The sequence below is a fragment of the Cydia strobilella genome, chromosome 21, assembly GCF_947568885.1.
Source record: "Cydia strobilella chromosome 21, ilCydStro3.1, whole genome shotgun sequence".
Lineage (NCBI taxonomy): Eukaryota > Metazoa > Arthropoda > Insecta > Lepidoptera > Tortricidae > Cydia > Cydia strobilella.
This window is the reverse complement of record NC_086061.1, coordinates 4,262,735-4,279,362: the sequence shown is the minus strand read 5'-3', so window position 1 is coordinate 4,279,362 and position 16,628 is coordinate 4,262,735. Positions and strand designations below refer to the sequence as shown.

Here is a 16,628-nt window from a genome sequence, read left to right as displayed (position 1 = left end):
AGTATTAAAAAGAGGGTAGGTAGGGCAGAAAAAAAAGAGGGTAGGCATAGAAACACGAGTACACATCAGCTGATAAAACTTTTATTTAAATTATTAAAAAGTAAATATTTTGGCCTTAAATCAAAATTAAATTAATGTTTAGTTGATACTTTTTACCTACCAGCAGTTCTCTTTGCTAATTTCACTTTTAATAAGGTTGACACTGTTTACTGTGTTAAGTCACTTTCACTGCACTTTAAACTGACAATGAAGTCCATCAAGCAGTCCGTGGAGGAGATGTCTGTGAGCTTCAACACAAGGATGGCGGAGTTCCAGGCACAAATAGATATGGCTACTCCGGGGAGTCCCACCGTCTCTTCTGTTGCTGCGCAGTTTGAGGCTTTCCGATCATTTATAATTAAAGCCTTGGAGACACTTCAGCAACAAGTGGAGTTCCTCAGCCATCAAGTTGACAGCCTGGAGATGCGGTCGAGGCGCAAGATTCTCCTCTTTCATGGTGTTGCTGAGGAAGATGGTGAGGATACTTCGGCAAGAGTCGTGGGATTGCTGAGGACCCATTTGAAGAGCGAGCTCACAACTGATGACATATCCCGGAGTCACCGTATGGGGCGTCCTCATAAAAACCAGACCAGATGCGTGTTAGTGAAGTTTCGCGACATTTCTCATCGCAACGATGTGTGGTATAGCAAAACCGCCTTGAAAGGAACGGGCGTGATTGTGTCAGAGTTTTTGACTAAACCCCGGCACGACGTCTTCATGGCTGCCCGTGAACGTCTCGGTGTTCGTAACTGTTTTACGCGGGACGGCAGTGTCTACGTTCAAGTTAAGGAAGGGGAACGCCGCTGCGTGTCGTCACTCGCTGATCTCGACTCCATCAAGCCGGCGCCGGAGTCCCAACCCGCCGTTAGTACAGCGGCGGTACCAGGCCCGGCTGCTAACAAGCCAGACAAAAGGGTGAAGCGTCAGGGAGCTATTAAGCCCCGTGTTTGAGGAATAGTGTTATTATTGTGTTGTTAGTTGTCGAGTAAGTTTCCTGTTTCTACATTTCAATTTGACTCTTGTTTTTGGCCGTGTAATATCTTGTGCGAATTTCTCTTTTACCCTCTTCTTACGTTATTATTTTTTACAACTTTACACTTCTGTCGGTTAATATTTCACCTATCGTTATAAATTTCTTGTTCGCTTGGCACTGACAGTAGTGATAAATGTCACAAGTGACACTTGACATGTATCAGTGTTGCCACTTACTAAATTGCGTTTTGTTGTTACTTTAAAATTTGTATCATATAATATTCAGTTACTGCTGGCGGGTCGTTGGAAATAATTTTAGTGCATTTGTTAGTCTTAGTTATTTTTTATATTTATTATTTTATAATACTTATTTATTTTTATATATATTTATCCATAAATGGCAAACTTTAACGATTCTAACGAAAATAGTGACTTTGTTTCTGCTTCCTCTGATTGTGATGATAGCTTTCATAGCCTCCCTCCCTCTCTTCATGACTTACTTGACCAACAACTTTCTGACGTTCCCAAAAACTTTAATGTCGTGCATATAAATGCCCAAAGTATTCCCGCCCACTTTAATGATTTTTTATTAACTTTTGAACTAAGTCGTATTGACGCCATTTTGATCTCCGAGTCTTGGCTCAAGCCTTGCCTCTCGTCTACCTCTTATTCGCTGCCCGGTTTTTGTTTAATCCGTAATGATCGCTCTGGCAGAGGAGGTGGGGGTGTTGCTATTTATCTCCGATCCCATATCCCGTATTCCATTTTAAGTATGTCTGCTCAATCCCCTTCTGTCACCGCGGAGTATTTATTTCTAGAGTTGAGCCTATCTCACTCTAAAGTTCTTTTAGGTGTTTTTTATTCTCCCTCCCTTCAAGTTAATTACTTTGCGTCTTTTGAAAAGCTTCTTGAGGATTTAATGCCATCATATACCCATCATATTATTATGGGGGATTTTAATACATGTATTCTAAAAAATGACTCTCGCTCCAAGTCTCTTAAATCCCTTGCTGAAGCCTGCAATATGTTCATTCTGCCTTCCGGTCCCACACATTTTTTTCCTAACTGTTCTCCGTCGCTTCTCGACCTTACCTTTGTCTCTTCTGTAGATCATGTTGCAAGGTATGACCAATTCTCTGCGGACGCCTTTTCATATCATCATCTGCTCTTTTTGTCTTATAAAATCCGTCCCCCTAAGGCCAGACCTAAAATACTCTTTCAGCGCAATTTTAGTCGGATGTGTGTTGAAAAGCTTCGTGAGGATGCCTCGAAGTTCGACTGGAGTGGGGTGTTGGAGGCTGCTTCAGTAGATGAGAAGGTATCGCTCTTTAACTCTGCTCTAACTCATCTCTACGATGTTCACGCCCCTATACGCCCGGTAAAAATTAAGCACCTTCCTGCTCCCTGGCTTACTGAGGACATTAGGTTACTAATAGCAAAAAAGAATTTGGCTAAATCTAGATTCAGGGGATACCCTACAGACAAAAATAAGGCTAAGTACCATGCTTTACGGAATCGTTGCAGTACAATGTGCCGAGATGCTCAGAGGCGACACATTCACAATTCCGTAGAAAATGGGAACCCCGCCAAAGTTTGGAAGTTCTTAAAGTCACTTGGAGTTGGGAAGCAACCTCAAAACTCAATCAGTGATAGCGTTGACCTCGACCTGCTTAACCTGCATTTTTCTTCTTCTGCCACTTTTTCTGGGTCAGTTAAGTTGGACACCCTTAACTTTCTTTCAAATATCCCAACTCCTGACTATCCCCCTTTCTCTCTTGCTCAATTTACTGACAGTGACGTTAAGAAGAACGTAATAGCCATCTCGTCTAATGCCGTTGGAGTCGATAATCTGAGCCGAAACATGATCCTTCCCCTCATTGACCTCATAGCTCCTATTATCACCTGTATCCTCAATAGCTCCATTTCTTCTAATGTTTTCCCGTCGCTTTGGAAAGATGCCGACGTCATTCCTTTGCCTAAAAAATCCAGTCCCTCCGCCTTCTCAGACTACCGTCCTATTTCCATTCTTCCTTTCCTCTCTAAAGTTCTAGAGCGTCTAGTACATCAGCAACTTACTTCTTTTTTGAACAGACACGCGCTCATGAACCCATACCAATCCGGATTCCGTACAGGCCACAGCACAACTACTGCTCTTGTAAAAATTACTGACGATATCCGGGCCGGTATGGATAATCGTAAGATCACGGTATTATCGCTTCTGGATTTCAGTAATGCTTTCAACACGGTTGACTTCGACATCTTGTTAGGCATATTGCGTTCACTTAATGTATCTCCTGCGGTAGTTGACTGGTTTCACAGTTACTTAGTAGGGCGTCGGCAGCGTATAAAGGCGGATTCCTATCGATCTTCGTGGTGCAACACGCTTGCTGGTGTCCCACAGGGCGGCGTGTTGTCTCCTCTTCTTTTTTCTATCTTCATAAACTCTATCACTTCCAATATTTTGTCCTCCTACCACCTTTACGCTGACGACCTTCAAATCTACTCTCAGGGCTCTGTTACCGATCTATCACAGACTATCTGCGCCATGAACACTGACTTGGAGAGTATTTTAAATTGGAGTAAACGTTACGGTCTCAAGGTTAACCCTACTAAAACTCAGGTTATAGTCATAGGTAGCTCAAAGCTCACTGCCCGGATTGATTTAGGTTCTCTACCTGCCATTGTGTTTGACGGTATTCAGATTCCCTACTCTCTCCAGGTAAAGAATCTCGGTGTCATGATGGACCAGAGTCTCTCTTGGGTACCTCAGGTGAATGAGGTTAGCAGGAAAATGTTTGCTGCAACTGCATCACTCCGCAGACTCCGTAATTTCTTGCCTTACGCCACTAAGATTGCGCTAGCTCAATCCCTCTTATTGCCCATATTAGATTATGCCGACATTTGCTATCTGGACCTTACGGAGGACCAGCTGAATAAGCTCGAGCGCCTCCAGAATCTCGGTATAAGGTTTATATTTGGTCTGCGCAAATTTGACCATGTGTCACAGTTCCGTTCTCAGCTCAAGTGGCTTCCTATTCGTCTTCGCCGTGACTCTCATGTTCTCGCCCTTCTCTATGGCATTCTCTTTAACCCCGCTACACCACCTTATCTCAAAGAGCGTTTCAAGTATCTCTCTTCTATCAGATGTTCTCAGACTCATATTCTTGCTTCTCCCTCATCTACTTCTAAATTTTATAATAGCTCTTTTACCTTCAGGGCTGTTCGGCTGTGGAATGCTTTACCAGTAGAATTAAGATTAGCTAAATCTCTCCCCATATTCAAAAATCAGCTAAAACTATACTTTCTATCTCTGCCTTAAGTTGCCATTTTATATATTGTATATATGCTTGTATAAATATATATTATATATATATATATATTGTATTGTATATTTATTTGTGTGTTAGGTTTCGTTTTAATACTTATATGTATAAGTAGTAATTGTAGTATGTGTGTTTGTGTTTAATAGTCTCCATATTTAGCTCTTTGCACTACCTGTTGACTTTTGTATGAGTTCTACATTTCCTGCTACCCAAAGGTTGTCTGGAAGAGATCGCTTTTTAGCGATAAGACCGCCTGTTGTTACCTGGTTCTATTTTTTCTTTAAATATTTCTTTGTAGTTTTACATGTATGTAAAATGTATAATTTTGGTGCAATAAAGAATATTTACTTACTTACTTAATGAGCAAAAAAACAAAGCAATTAATCACGAGGCTAACTATCAAGACGGCGCTCGAACCGAAAGTCCAAAAAATACTCTTAAAAATGTATCGGGATAACAGACGCTACGTAAAGTAAAATTATATCGAGATGAGAGATGCAAATGACTTCACGTGACTATTTCCATACATTATTCAAGTTCCGATTAGTGTTTTCTATCAACGAATTTCATCTTGGCTAGGCCTCATGTATGTACCTAATAGAAGTGAGATGTGTACAGGGCTGGAGATGTTACATATAACATATCTATAGCTACAATAGTCGGCGCGTGCGGCGCATCACGGCACTGCGTCACGACGTAATATCGTGATGCACAGGTGTGACGAGAATACGTCACGACTTGACACATTGACGTCAACTTACGTAGTAACAGTATATGGGGTCTATAGAGAGTTACTGCGTTTTGGGAGAGAGCTGGGAGCTACGTGATCAGATGAGGTGCGGGAAGTTCAATGGTCAATTAGCTAATGGGAAGTGATATGAAACTAAAACCATAGTGGCTAGTGGATAACCATTTCTCCATACAAACGTCTCCGGTTTCCTTCCTGGATATTGACATTATGGAATATATTTTTACAGATACTTCGTCCCCTTACCTCTTAAATGACTGCTGAGAATAATTTAGACCAAGCTATGTCTTTGATGCTTTAATGTCTAAACCCCTCTGTAGATAGTTTTAATTAAGTATAAGTTAAACACTAGGGTTTTAATCACAATGACGGACGTAAAAGGTGATACGTACCTACGAGTATTTAAGTACGTAATAATTATGTATAATAATATCATAGACCATAATGACATGCACTGAAAATTATTTGCGAATTAATGTCTTAATACATCAAGCCATTAAAAATAGAGTTTCCTTTCTGAATTAAGTAAAGAATTCCACACACATGCAAAACGTAGAGGTCGTTCGGAATATAATATTTTAATATTATTTTTAATGAGCGTCAATGTGGCAAGCGTCCCTGCGTATTGACCCACTTGCTTAAGATGCCTCTAAGTATATTAGTTTGCCTAATTGTTATTACTGTTATTAGTTGCTATAATGTTGAAATCGCTCCAGCGGCGCAGTAGTAGTATTAGATACAGTAGGCCCATTTAGAAGTTATTAGCACATTATTTATTCGAAGATACAAAGCTTTTATAATGTTAATTTTAATAATTTACACAAGAGTTGTTTCATATGTAATATATCGTTTCCACAATTGTACTGCTCGCAGAGCAGTAGCAGCAGGAAGGCTGATGCCTTTCCACTGAGGCGGAGATAAGAGGAGACGTGCATAAATCAATTAATGGCATTGGTTCCCTTCTCCGCTCTGCTGGATTACAAACTTCCGAGCGTTCGCTAAATAGCGTAGCGTAAATAAATGAAAAAACCTCTTATTACTTAATGTAGTTTAAAAAAAGACGTATATTTTGAGTGGTCTGTGATTTTGAGTGTCATTTAAATTTATTCCTAACCATTGGGACAATTAGGCCGCAAGGTTATCTGAATTCACTACCCTGACTATTTTGTAGCTACGTTTTTCTAATGGCTTTTATTCAGCAACGTGAGACAAATCTAACATAGCAGTGATAATCATTTCTCCCTTATTCCATTCATTATTCTATCATCCGTCACATTTCCGTTTGTCAGAAGGAGACAAAATATAACTAAGGTTTGTAAGAGTTTGCAAACTTTTATGAATTAGGGGCATACCTATGTATGATGCAGAAATTAAAGCCAGGGGAGTTATCTTCGGATGTGTGCGTGGATGTTGTGTGTTGCGTGTCGGATTATTGACAATAATTAACATTTATGTGTAGTGGGTGGTTTAAAAATGTGATGTCTACCCCAAACTTTTTTTCATGCACGTTTCGTCGGGTAGTCACACAAATCTCTGTTTTGACATTTTGCTGAGACGTCAGTTAGCCGCGACCACGACCAGTGAAACCTGCGTCGAAACGTCGGCAAATAAAGGTAACAAAACAAATTCGCGTTAGACCCGATTGTAAATGTGATCAAAACGAGAAAGTTTTAAATGTTATATACCTATGTATGATTAAACCGCCTACTGTAGGTAATTGTATTCGCTGTAGCGGCGCGTGCGACCATAGCGAGCGTACATTATCTCGTTATGAGCTAAGTAATTCATGATCATTATGTTTATACGCCACCTTGATGTTTAATCCTATGTGTATTGACGGTTTAATTGGAGATGGTATTGACTTTGCTGGGTCATTATTCTCATTATTCGGGCGTCTGTTCTGAACTTTCGTGGACACATTTTTGATAGAATTTTATGGCGGTTATGTCTATTTCTCGACAGATTACGCAAATTTTGTAAATTGTAATACAAGCGGAGGAACTGGCCCCGTAGACAACATGCCAATCGCTAACGCTACGTAGCAAACGAAACGCAACTGTCACTGTCGCACTAATATGGAAGAGCGATAGGGAGACAGAAAGCGATTCGATGGCGAAGCCTTTATAATATAAATACTGCAGATTTTATCAAAAACTACAGTGATTTCTTTAAAAATATGATATACGGGTAGTGTTTATTTATACTTAGACTGTGTTTGGTAGTGCAACTTAACCTGTCTAGATATTTTTGTTTTAAAAATGATTTATTCTTATTTCGATTCTATTTTATTATTATTTATTATTTCGATTTTATTCCTCCTTCCTAAATAAAGTTAGTCCCTCCTTAAGTGAATTATATGTACTTATAATATGTAACTGTAACTAATCAACTTTGCCCTATACTTATTTCCAATAGCTCTATTAAGCCTATTTTTTGCGGAACAATCAACTTCAAAAAAACATTTTTTTTTTTCATTTTCGTTTTCATTTTCTTCAGTTTCTTCAAAGAAACAATTTACCAAGTTTTCAAGTCCGTAAATGGCTACCTATACGATTATTTCAAAAACAATTTTATGTCTTTATAAGTCCTCATAGCGAATAAGCATACAACAATGCATTATCATATTGATCAATCGAGCTCCATCCTTATTATGGCCTAGATTCCTCTTTGACGTTCAACGACATTTATTTCATTAAATGTGACATAAACAAATATAATTTTACAGTACACCAACCCAATCTTAACTTTTAATGCCTAAGACATAAAGTTCAGTTTTCATTGAGTTTTCTTTGTGCAAGTGCACATTAGGTTAGAATTAATGCGTAGAAAAAAATAGAACAAAGAGTTGCCATTTTTGACGGCCGGTGTTTTAGTCTATCAATAAATATTTAAATATGCGTGATGACACGATAAGAGATGACCATTAGATTTATTGAGCGGCGCCTTTAGATGGACGAATGGTATATTATAGAGCGGGAGATGAGACCATATTTTTTAAAATTATTTATGTCTGTTTTTTCACAAGCTATTATTTAACTTGCTATCATCATCATCATCCTATCAGCCTTTTATCGCCCACTGCTGAGCATAGACCTCTCTTCGAGTACGCCACTTATCCCGGTCCTGAGCCAATCTCATCCAAAACAGAAGTGACCCGCAGTCTTCCGAATGTCGTCCACCCGACGTGCCACTCCTTTTGTCTGAAAGCGGCCACCATTCCGTTAACATTTTGGCCCACCTGCCATCGCTCTGTCTGGCAACATGTCCCGCCCATACATACTTGCTATATTTGTATGTATGTTCGGGTCAAATCTTGCAAGCTAAATATATAAAGACCCACTTCCAATTTATTCGATTGAGCTAAAACATCACATACATAATGTAAGTTGGGTGACAATGCAATATCATGGTACCTGAAGCTGATCTGATGGTGGACATAGGAGGTGGCCATAGGAACTCTGGGATAAAACCACGCAACCTAATCGTGTTTAGGTTTTGTTACAATTGAGTATTGTTGCATGTTGAAAGACAAGTATAGCCAGCGGTAAAAGCGTGTATCAAAAATTATTGCTTGACAAAACACTTATTTTCAGAATAGATAAATAACTGTGTCAGCAAATTGTTTGTAAACCGGTGGCTGCAGTCACTGCAGACCATAAAAGGTTTTTATATGACGAAGAAATATGGGAGGGGAGGACAGTAAGAAAATCGATGTGAAGATCCTTTCTAGACCTGTGCTACATTAGCAAAAGGTGTAGCACCGAATCGAGTGTCCTGGTGAGCAAAAAACCATTTATCATCGTTGTAGGTAAATACCTAATTAATGTAATACAATTTTCTTTCGTTTTAACCGCTTACTTATAAAATTAGCTGTAGGAAATTAATTAAAAAATTTCTAGGCCCACTCCCAGCTCAAAATCCTTAGTATTCAGGCCACACCAGCAAACTAAGCAAACTTCCACGAACGAACCGAGCTCCAAAAACTCTCTTACACAAACAATCTTATTCCAGAGAAATAAGATTCAAAATTCTACAAACACCGAAAGAAAATCTCCACAGTCCTGAAAGTAATAAAGACCATATCAATAACCTGTGATGTTCCACTTTATTTGAAAAGGTTTAAGTTGATATTAGAATACAGGAGGTTGAGACTTAATGCTTTTCTTAAATAGTATCGTCCAAATAATGCAGAGATGCGCGTCACTGCATTGGTGTTCGAATTAACATTTCTTTTAGGGCAGGAGCAACGCACTTTCGCGATCGATGTAAATCGTTTATATCGATTAATGAGCTATTATGATCGTGTCAATCAACCTTAATGTTTACGAATATGTAAAGCACAGATTTTCTTGTACTGATAGCAGTGGCGCCGTGCTATATGAATACTTTATAATAAAAAAATATTAAACACGCGTGAAATTAACTGCACTTAGATACAATTAGGTAGGTAGTCAGTTTCTAGATTACCTTTTCAGTAGGATTCAGTAACCTTAAACACCGACTTTTTACTTTACTATAGGAGCAAATTGGTTATGACTATTTTTATTTTGTAATTTTTTTTTTGTCAGATTTCGATACAATTTGATAAATAGATAGAGTTCCCTATTCTGTACAAAACAAGCTCAATTTCGCCGTATATTCTAAAAAAATCCACTGAGTTACAAAAAAGGATTGTATTCTTATAAAATACCTACTCCCGTGAGACTGTGATATAAAACGGGTCACTCACGCGTTTATGTTGAAAACTCGAGATTTTTCTGACTTAAGTGATTATCCCGTTTAAAAGTATAGGTAAAAATCTTTAGCTGTTTGATAATGTCATTTAGTTATAACAAGATTAAACATTTAAGTCTGTTATGTTGACTGTAAGCGCGTCAGTCATTCTAAATGAACAATATCGTATTTCATCAGCGTAAGTAGGTATCGTAACCACATAAGGCTTTGCTTTTGTCAGTCACTTCTGAGTCAGTTTTGCATTAATTTTATTGAAGTTTCCAAATGAATAATAATATAACACAAATAATGGTTATGTAAACTTAAATAATAACACATAAATTGCAGTATTTTTTTTTGGATTTTTTTATTAAAACTTATAAGAGTTACGAGCGAAAAACAAATCCATATAATTTTTAAAAAGCTAACTAATAATTATTAAATCGAAACAAAAACAAACTAAAAAAGAGATAGGTGTAGTCAATAGACATCAAATTACGTAAAAATATTTATATCCAGATATTAATGTCCAGAGAGGAATATGGGGACTACATTTGTATGGAAAAGTGGTCACGTGACTTCATCCACTTTCGTCTTAAAACAAATGTAAAAGGTGCATTTTTTATTCTTAAACATAGGTACTTAGTACTTAGGAAAAGCACAAAGATGTTCTGCTATTGTAACTAAAATAACTAGATACGTATTTTTCTTTTTCAGGGTTCCGTACCCAAAGGGTAAAAATGGGACCCTATTACTAAGACTCCGCTGTCCGTCTGTCTGTCTGTCACCAGGCTGTATCTCATGAACCGTGATAGCTAGACAGTTGAAATTTTCACAGATGATGTATTTCTGTTGCCGCTATAACAACAAATACTAAAAACAGAATAATATAAATATTTAAATGGGGCTCCCATACAACAAACGTGATTTTTTTGCTGTTTTTTTCCGTAATGGTACGGAACCCTTCGTGCGCGAGTCCGACTCGCACTTGGCCGGTTTTTTTTTAATACGTCTAAACCACTACCTACAATAAACCCACAGATGTTTTACGCATCGGCTGTGAATGTGTAATAAAGATCTCAGAAGATTTATCTGTGGCGACGAGAGTGTCTGTAATCGGCCCGAGAATGCTGTTATCTTGGCACGCGACACGCATAGGCACAACAATATGTAGACCTCACTGTGGCAGAAAGGTAAAGAATATTAAATTCTCATCTCACAGTTCTTGGGAAGCAAAGAATGAAAACCCTGTTGGTCAAAAGAAGCACCCAATGGCGAGGTTTAGATATCCACAGGACATTTCCAACGGACATCATCAACGGACGTCTTTCTGTGCCTGGGATCACTATGATATCTGTTTATTTTATTACCTCTACTATGGTACCTCGTCAAATATAGTGAGTGTTATGACTTATGATTATTACCACCAACCTTATACAGTTAGAGAGACACTACCTCCGCATATTCCTGCTTGTCCTTGATGACGATGAGAAAAATCTCGTGTTACGCGACCACGATTTTGACTAATCGACCTTTTTTCCCAGCTTCTTCATTATTTGCCCTCTCGCTTTAAGGTTTATTATGTTTAAAAAAAAATGTAAGGAATTTAGTTGCTCTGATTCCGTTTTAAGTTTTAAACCAGAAGTCACAAGGCATCATATTTAAAAAGCCAATTCTAAACATTTTAAACTCAACAGGGATGTTGAATTCATCTCCCGAACGTCACGGCTTATCTCCCACCTAAGCGCCTGTCCAACAGAGGCACTTATATATTCTACCTAAACAAAAGTCCCAACTATCAAACAAACCATACTCACGTACACCCTTGTCACATTTAAGGCATTATGTCCTCTTAAATTTGACCGGTGCGATGTCTTAAGTGCTTTTGTCTAGAGTTAAATTGTTTTGAGTTTTTGCTGCCTACTGAATTCGTTTGGTTTCTTTGTTTGAGTAAAATGGGTTAATGAGTATGGTGTTTCTATACACTATTGATATGGTTACTTAGATAAGTCACGTAAAGCTTTTATTTAGATATGTAAGTACCTGTACTTACTCGTATAAAAAAAATTTTTATAAGTTTTCTAACAGCAAGCATCCGGTAGTTATTTTCTCGAATGTAAGAATACAATTTTTTTTGCAGTCATGGTTTATAATTATGTGTGCTACAGCTCTGACATTTTCAATAACATTTACTCAGTTATTTAATCAGAATTCAATTAACCTGCAATCTATACCTATTTAGGTCATGTTTTCAACTTACCAATAAATCGTTTACCCAAGACCTAGTGCTTGCTTTTTGTTGTTACTAGATAACGCTCCTATCTGAACCAAATAAAGCTCTTCGGTACGGAGCGAAACATGTCTAGAATCATTCGACTTAAAAACGTGAGTGACCCGTTTTAAATTGGTTCCTATAACTGAGTTTTGTGTTTAAAGCTGAGTGGCCTGTAGGTACATGTATAATAGTATTATATAAAGATGCATAAATATTCATATATCAGCTAAGTACTTACTACCTATTTTGTTGCATCAGTCATAAGTTTTTTTAAATCTTATTTTCCCATTCCTTTACCCACACAACGCCGCATTGTCCGAAAACGATGGGGAAAGCCGGTGTATACAGTTATTATGTATCTACGGACGGGAGGTTTGGGGGGTGCTTATCTGTCCAATGTTCCCTTGAGAGGCGCGTGTGTATGAAATATTAAAACAGCGCATAGTGGGCAAGGGACGCAAGGCTAACAGCTACCAGCAGACATATGACATATGTGACATATTATTTGTTTGTATGTCAGCAGCTAAAAAATACGCTGAGTCAGATGACGGATGTGACCCTCCTGTCACCCGTCGCCTCTACGAGGCGCTTTGCCAGCTCCGAAGATGCTGTGAGCGCCAGGTCCTCACGGCCCAAGATTTTCCATCCCAAACGGCTCAAACGCACAGCCAGAATCAATGGCTGCATATTTGCGCCGCTTGAGGTGTTCAGCCGCGTTGGCGGCAGCACCAGCTCTGTTTGAAAGTGCAGATACGTATCGTTTTCTGCACACTTTTTAGAACAACAATGACCCTCTTTCGGAGCATGAGAAATGAAAATATTATATTTATTGCACACCTTACTAAAAGAAAATAGTTGATACAGACATCTAGATTAAAAGTAGAGGCCGATAACAGGCGATCTTTATCATGTATCTACATATATTTACCTGTTTTTCACAGAGATATACTTATACTAGGTGTATCAACCCTAGGACGAGAATCTCAAAAACGTGAAAACGGTGACCACGCGGCACGGCGCGCCGACGAGTCTGGCACGCACACAGGCGCAGAGACGTGACTCACCTCGCCTCACCTGAGGGTGAGTAGGGGCGCCATGAATCATGGGGGTGGCGGGACAATCCTAGAAAAAATATTTTCTGGCTTGTGGCTTAAGCACCTAGATATCAACTGAATCTATCTTTGATGGGGCGCAAACCATGCTGGCAGACAGTTTTACGGACACTAAATTTATCTTTTTATTTGTTTGCTTACCACGTTCTAGCTTATGTGACTATGGCACCTAAACAAGCAGGATAGGCGCATCTCACTTCAATTCACCTAAGAAAATTGACCGGGTAGCGCGAATAATTGTTAAGTAAGTATAATTGTTTGCCGATTGGCTGGTCAAGTGAGTATTAAGTAAGTAAATAATCTTTATAGCTCCAATAATAATACATTTTACATGTGAAATTTCAATGAAATTTGGGAGAAAGAAAACTCGTCGACTGGAGCGTAAATAACAGACAGCATAATATAAATATAAGGACATATGGAAAGAATAGTACTAAATCGTTCTGCCAGTACGTAACGGGTTCTATTTGTGGTATTTTCTATAAAAAGGGACCTTATTGTCGATGACGCTTACGCCATTATTAACGATGCTCCGATATAAATACAATGCCGCGCGACGGTGTGCGGCGTAAGCGCCATCGACATTAAGGTCCCTTTTCATAGAAAATGCCCCATTTATGCATGGGCTACGACTTAAGGATGCGATCTTTATATTCGCAGAAATGTCCTTGTTGTCTCTTACTGCTTGGTCTCTATAGCCGCTTGCATATCGATTGGCGGGGAGGCAGGGGCTGCTCTTTTTACGTGCACCTAAAACAGGATAAATGCGGTTTCCCATACTGAGAATACCGAGAAAGGGGCGTTCGTTTCCACCCGTGACTTTCCGACAGATATGACATTTTGGTGGTTTTTATCAATTTTGATGCGTTAGTATCGTTGACGATAAAAGAAAACTTGCAGATTTTTGATGGTATTCCGTTAGTAGCAACTTTTTTTTTAGAACATCTCGTAATTACATACGTACGAACTCACAGGCAGATTTGTGGCATGTGAGATGTGGAAACAAAAATCTGTGATGCGCTCAATATAACAAGACTTTCTCTCAAATATTCATACTCTGTGGCACATGTGAAATATCTGATGTGTTCCATAGCCGCCAGGCGGTGTCTACTGTCACAGTCTATATAAGATTTCCTAAGGCTGTATAACAATCACGACAAGCCTATTAGGGTTGCCAATGAACCACCATCTCAGTTCTCATGGCAGACCACAAAAGAATGACAGTGCGCAGTGACACAGTAGATTTACGCAAAACGGCCACGCTAGCGGTTGGCGTTCTCCACTTGTGTCGATATTGGTCGGTTCTTGCAGGGCCTTTTCAGTGAGAAAACTGCGGATTAGATATTAAGGCTTCGGCAAGCTCTACATAAACTCTAAAACCCGATACCTAATTACGTCCTTTTGTATATCGAAACGGTAGGTACCTCAGCGCGGGAATCGAGGCATTTTCATGCAAAAAAAAAAACGTTAATATACTATTGATGTAATTGGTTAAAAAAATCGAACTCAAGGTTTCAAAAACAAATTGAGCCATCTTTTATAGTTTCTGATATGCCCCCACTGCTATCTGGACGAAACAGTATAGAGTCAGTGACTCGAGCCAATACATATCGAAAAATAAAAACACTTAAAATAGTTCTTTCGCTAGTACCTATTTAAAAAAAAACACATACTTTTAGGCTTAAGTTGGCATCAGTGGAAAACACCAAAAACATTATCTGTTTGCAGTGAAATCCTAGAATGTCGGATAATAGAATTAGAGGTATAGGAGACGAGAGGCGATCCCACGCGGCATGTCAACTGTACTGACAACTGTATTGCTTCACTATAGTAGCCCATGTACTTACCTACCTACGAGTATTAGGTACTCGTACCTATACAACGTATAACAAAAATACTTAGGATCCGTTTAAGGGCATATTCTGTATCGTGTTCTGATTAGGAAAAAGTAGATAATTTTTTTTGATAAAAAAAAAATTGCCTTTGTATGAAGAGTTGGCCGACTTGGACGACCTGCCCAAAAAAAAAATTTTCCCCTCACTAGCTCGGAAAGCCGCCTTTTATCCTTTAAAACAAGCGGGGAAAAACGCATTTTATCCACTAGTGGGGAAAGTAATTTGACCTTGAATGGAGCGTGTTTAAGTAGCTTGACAGATAACAAAACGTAAAACGCTCATAATAATGGTTCGTTCGATATTAATTATCATTAAATAAATGGTTTGAGAATCTAATAAAAAACACCAGATTTAGCTTTATTTAATGATTTTAAGTCATAAACCTTAAAACTCCATAATAAACGTTTGTTTTTTAATAATTATGTTAAATATAATTCTGAACGCACAAGTTAAGTCGATGCAATTTCAAAACGCATCATTGACATTTCATACGTCAGAAATATCAACATTGTCCACAAAAATTTTACTTAAAAACTTCTCACGTTAAAGTACAGATTTTCCAGTTTTTTTTGTTATAATATCGTAAAAAAATGAGTGATTCCAGTTAATGAAGATGATCTAACGCCTGTGGATGTTGCACTTTCCTCGCTATAGTGAGGGGAAAAGTTTTGTGTTACACACGGGTGCAAATGTATATTACTTCTCGTGTGTTAAAACACTCGCGGGTAAAATACAACTTTGCACCCTTGTATAACAAATAACTATTTCCTAATCAGAACATTGTACCGAATATGCCTTTAAACGGATCCCCACTATTTTTGTTACATCCTGTAGAGTCACTACACTGTTTATCATACCTATCGGTATAAAGAAGTCAAAAGTTCAATATTCGAATAATCGGTTCATATAAAATCAAAAATCATATAAAAATTTCACTTGACTTTTGAGTGACCCGGTAAAATATTGCATTAAAATAGGAACGCACATCAAATTGTAATTTGGCAAACAAAAATGACATTGAAATACAACCCGTCTACAGGGTTTTAGAAATAATTTATTTACACGGCATTACAGTTTACCTCAATACACCGAGAAATTAAATTTTACCAAATTAACAAAACAAGAATACATAAAAACAAAACATAAGAAAATATATATTTTAAATACAGTTGCACAAAAAGTGCTACTTTCGTGGCTGTTTAGCGTGCGGAAAGTTGGTTTTCGCGAACTAGTGCTTTTTACTTTTCCAATTTTTTTAATTTTTACTTGTTCCAATTCATGACTACTTATTGATGAGTGTTAATATTAGTTTCCTTTAAACGTCGTAATCAACATAAAAACCTACTGTTAATGTAAGAATACGAAAAATATGCATATTTCATATTTTATTACTTACCTCTTCATCATTATAAGTATTATAACACGTTTATTTTTTAATGTTGAAAAACCGTTCTTAATAAGTTGTCTGAATGGAACGGAACGCCTGTCAAAGAAGAGGCGTATTTTCTTACTGCAAGAATGTTTTAAGTTTCCAAAGGCAACATTAGATAT

The 16,628-nt window shown here is 38.1% G+C and overlaps 1 protein-coding gene across 1 annotated transcript; it reads left to right on the top strand.

The window, feature by feature from the left end:
• The first annotated feature begins 210 nt into the window (after window positions 1-210).
• Window positions 211-1,128, top strand: LOC134750850 (uncharacterized). The gene has a single exon (XM_063686084.1). The coding sequence runs from the start codon at window positions 247-249 to the stop codon at window positions 988-990; it is 744 nt and encodes a 247-aa protein (XP_063542154.1). The 5' UTR covers window positions 211-246; the 3' UTR covers window positions 991-1,128.
• The last annotated feature ends 15,500 nt before the right edge of the window (window positions 1,129-16,628 follow it).

What these genes read in the sequence shown, in the direction of transcription:
- LOC134750850 (XM_063686084.1), top strand. Translation starts at nt 247, where the DNA reads ATGAAGTCCATCAAGCAGTCCGTGGAGGAGATGTCTGTGAGCTTCAAC.